This window comes from Penaeus vannamei, chromosome 5 (genome assembly GCF_042767895.1).
Source record: "Penaeus vannamei isolate JL-2024 chromosome 5, ASM4276789v1, whole genome shotgun sequence".
NCBI classification, from domain to species: Eukaryota; Metazoa; Arthropoda; class Malacostraca; order Decapoda; family Penaeidae; genus Penaeus; species Penaeus vannamei.
This window is the reverse complement of record NC_091553.1, coordinates 34,350,570-34,355,569: the sequence shown is the minus strand read 5'-3', so window position 1 is coordinate 34,355,569 and position 5,000 is coordinate 34,350,570. Positions and strand designations below refer to the sequence as shown.

Sequence of the window (5,000 nt, the reverse complement as noted above, 5' to 3'; positions counted from 1 at the left end):
CTCTTCCTCCTCCTCCTCCTCCTCCTCCTCCTCCTCCTCCTCCTCCTCCTCCTCCACCCCCTCCTTCTTCCTTCTCCTCTTCCCCTTCGTCCTTCTCCTCCCCTTATTCCATCTCCTCTTCGTCCTCCTCCTCCTCCGGCTCCTCCCCTTCTTCCTTCTCCCGCTCCTCCCCTTTTTCCTTCTCCTCCTCCCCTTCTTCCATCTCCTCCTCTCCTTCTTCCTTCTCCTCTTCCTCCTCCTCCTCCTCCTCCTCCTCCTCCTCCTCCTCCTCCTCCTCCTCCTCCTCCTCCTCCTCCTCCTCCTCCTCCTCCTCCTCCTCCTTTTCCTCTTCGTCTTCGTCCTCGTCTTCTCCTTTCTTGTGCGTGCGTGCGTGCGTGCATGCGTGTGCGTGTTCGTGCGTGCACACTCGCCCGCACGCGAGTAAACAGGCAAGGAGGGCAGTGAACAGAAAATTCGTAGGGAAGGAAAAAAGGTCGATGTCGATATGATTATTGTTGTGATTGTTAGCATCTTGTCTGGCGTTGTTATTGTGGTTTGGCACTGTTGTTATTGGCTATTGTTGTTGTTAGATAGAAATTGTTCATTCCCACTGTTAGTAGTATGATTTGGACTTGTGGGTTGGGTGATCAGTGAATGATTTTTTGTTTGGTTGTGCCTTTCTTGTTATTAGTGTTGGCATTTTCATGATTATTGTTTATTTTGCAATTTTGCTGTTATTATTGTTATTGTTATTATTATTATTATTATTATTAGTAGTAGTAGTAGTAGTAGTAGTAGTAGTAGTAGTAGTAGTAGTAGTGGTACCACAGTAGTAGAAGTAGAAGTAATAGTAGTATTTGTGTTAGTATTAGTATTACTGTTAGTTCTACTACTACTATTATTACTATTACTACTGTTACTACTTTTGCTACTACTATAACTACTACCGCCACCACCACTACTACTATTGTTGTAGTTGTTGTTATTATTATTATTAATATTATTATTACTATTAGTAGTAGTAGTAGTAGTAGTAGTAGCAGTAGTAGTAGTAGTAGTAGTAGTAGTATCATCATCATCATCAGTATCATTATCATCACAATCACAATCAGTCACCACTATTATTATTATTTTTTTTTGTTATCATTATAGAAATTGTTATTATTGCTATGATGAGGATGTTTTGTTGTTGTAATTATTATTATTATTATTATTATTATTATTATTATTATTATTATTGTTATTATTATTATTATTGCTTTTATAATTGTTATCCTTATTGTTATTATTATTGTTGATATTGTTGATATTAATATTATTATTATCATTATTATTATTATTATTATTATTATTATTATTGTTATTATTGTTATTATTATTATTATTTTTTTTTTATCATTATTTTGTTGTTATTGTTGTTATTAGTTATTATTATTATTATTATTATTATTATTAATTATGATTTTTATTATTATTATTATTATTATTATTATTATTATTATTATTATTAATGTTATCATCATTATTATTATTATCATTATTTATAGCAATGTTATTATTTTTATAATTATTATTAATATTATTATTATTATTTTTGTTATTATTATTATTATTATTATTATTATTATTATTATTATTATTATTAGTATCATCACAATTATCATTGTTATTAGTAGTATCATTATTATTATTTTTATTATTATTATTATTATTATTTTTTTTTTTTGTTATTATTATTATTATTAATATCATTGTCATTATTATATCACTATTATTATTTTTATTATTATTATTATTATTTTTTTTTTTTTTTGTTATTATTATTATTATTAATATCATTGTCATTATTATATCACTATTATTATTATCATTATCATTATTATCATTATTATAATTTTTATAACAACAACAACCACTACCACTACCACCACTGCTATTACTACCATTACTATTTAGCTTATTATTTTTATTGTAGCTAATGTTATTTAATGTAAAAAAAAAAAAGATTACTTAACAGTTCAATTCAGTTTCCTTGTTTGTGGAGTGTTGTGATGATGCCAGTGAAGGTATAGACTGAAATATTTCTGTAGAGAATATCGGTGATCATGGGTATGTGTGTGTGTGAATTTATATATAAATGAATATATATATATATATATATATATATATATATATATATATTATATATTATGTATATTATATATATTATATATATATATTATATTATATATATAATACATATATATATATATATATATATATATATATATATATATATATATATATATATATATATATATATATATATGCTTTTCATTTAGTTAATATGCTGTGAAAGTGAATCCCCAGTTTATGATGATCATCACCCCTATTATCTTTATCATTATCATGATTATCATTATAATTATCATTATCATTGTCATTATCATCATTGTCATTATCATCATTATCAATATTATTATTGTTGTTGTTGTTGTTATTATTATCATTATTATAATAATAATTATTATTATCATTATCATCATTATTATTATTATTATTATTATTATTATTATTATTATTATTATTATTATTATTATTATTATTATTATTATCATTATTATCATATATTGTTATCATTATTATTATTTTGTTATTATTATTATAATTGTTATTGGTATTGTAATTATTTTTGTTGGTTATTATTATTATTATTATTATTATTATTATTATTATTATTATTATTATTATTATATATATATATATTTATTATTATAATTATTGTTATTATTATTATTATTATTATTATTATTATTATTATTATTATTATTATTATTATTATTATTGTTATTATTATTATTGTTATTATTATTATTATGATTATTATGATTATTATTATTATTATTATTATTATTATTATTATTATTATTATTATTATTATTATTATTATTATTATTGTTATTATTATTATTATTATTATTATTGTTATTATTATTATTATTATTATTATTATTATTATTATTATTATTATTATTATTATTGTTATTGCTATTATGGTAATGGTGATAATACAGATAATAATGATAATAATATTAATAAATATGGTATTATCATTGTTATTATTATTATTATTATTATCATTACTATTATTATTATTATTATTATTATTATTATTATTATTATTATTATTATTATTATTATTATCTTTACCATTATCATTATCATCGTCATGGTATTGATATCACTTTCGTTATCATTATCAGTATCATTATCGTTATTTTGTTGTTATTTTTATTGTTATGATATTAACAATAATGATCATTATAAATATTGTTTGTAATCATTGCTATTGTTATTGTTATCATTATTATTGTTATTGTTACTATTGTTATTGTTATTATTATTAATAATATTAATATTATTATTGTTATTATTATCAGTGTTATTATTGTTGTTTGTGTTTGTGTTGTTATTAATGCTTTTGTTGTTATTATTAGTATTCTTATTGTATTATAAGTAACAGTAGTATCATTGATATTATTATTATTATTATTTTTTTTTTTTTTTGTTATTATAATTACCATTATCATTATCATTATCATTATCATTATAATCTTTAATATCATTATTATTGTTATTATTATTCTTATTTTTATTCTTATTATTACTGTTCTTATTTGTGTTTTTTCTTATTATTCCCTTTCATTTATAGTTAATATTCTTCTTCTCATTATTCTTATATTTGTTATTCTTATTAGTCTTTCATATGATGATCTTGATGGTCAAAAGTAGCCTCACAGAACAGCAGTTGTGAATTTTGCAGTTTGTATTATTTTTTTACTGGGTATTCATCACTATCTCCTAAGGACTGATGAAATTTTGGTTGCATAGAGAGGATAATAAATACTTATGAGGAATATATAGTCGCCACAGCCTATTAGATGTGAATCTGTATAGGCTTATATGTTCCTGCCAGTATGCTTGGTCCTGCATATGTATATTCTTCCTTACCCGTTGATGGGCCTGACTTTTGATGGTTTTATTTTCACTTTTCAGTATATTGGCTGCCTGAAAGTCAACACGTCCATGAAGAGTTTGAATTTTGATACGAGGTCTTTAATTGCAAAGTAAGTAATTGTGCTTCTATGGTTTTCTTTAATGATCTCCTAATATTTAAGAACATGTACAAATGTTCCTCAATATATTGTGGTTCAGTAAAAGTCTGAATTTATCTAGTGTTTGTATTTATGTGATATATAACTCTTTACAGTTGTTGTTATTGTTGTTGTTATTATTATTATTATTATTATTATTATTATTATTACTGTTATTATTAATTATGTTGTTATTGTTTTAGTTCTTTTTATTATTATTATTATAATCATTGGCATTATTATTTATATTGTTCATTAACAATGTCACTGATATTTTTCTTACTAATACCACAGTCAGTATTGTCATCAACACAGTAATCATCTGTGTATTCCCCACAGAGAATGCATCAGCAGAGTGTGTGAAGCGGCAGGCCTAAAGACCGCTGACAGGAAAAGGAAGGTAGTGAAGACCATAGGCAGGATCCTGGGTGAGAGACCCATGATGGAGCATGCTGGAAGCAACGTGAATTTGACTATCACAAGCACAGCACTCACTCTCTCCATCTTGGAGTCTGGGCAGGTTGTGGCATGTCATGATATGCCAAATATATCCTTCGCTTCAGGGGGAGATCCGGTAAGATATTAATTTTGCTGCTGCTAATTTGTTATGTAGTGTGGAATATCATTGTGATGATAAGTATGATGTAATAATCAGATGAAACTAGGTGTAGTGTTAAAGAGAACTGATGTTTTATAATTCTTTCTGCAGGATACTTTAGACTTTATTGCCTATGTAGCCAAAGACAGTCGTTATGGACGTGCGTGCTTTGTGTTGGAGTGTGGTGGAGGTCTGGCACAGGATGTAATAACAACAATTGGCCAGGCTTTTGAACTCAGGTTTAAGGAGTACCTCAAGAGAACCCCGTCCGTCCAGTATACCAGCGTAAA

At 25.2% G+C, this 5,000-nt stretch overlaps 1 protein-coding gene across 1 annotated transcript in view; it reads left to right on the top strand.

Moving 5' to 3' along the window:
* Window positions 1–5,000, top strand: part of Shc (SHC-adaptor protein) — a gene marked incomplete in the record, with an annotated part of 79,271 nt that overhangs the window by 62,762 nt on the left and 11,509 nt on the right. Inside the window, 3 exon segments of the mRNA XM_070122102.1 lie at window positions 4,015–4,085; window positions 4,452–4,686; window positions 4,822–5,000. The exon segment at window positions 4,822–5,000 is cut by the window's right edge and continues 9 nt beyond it. Coding sequence (XP_069978203.1) covers window positions 4,015–4,085; window positions 4,452–4,686; window positions 4,822–5,000 — 485 coding nt within the window.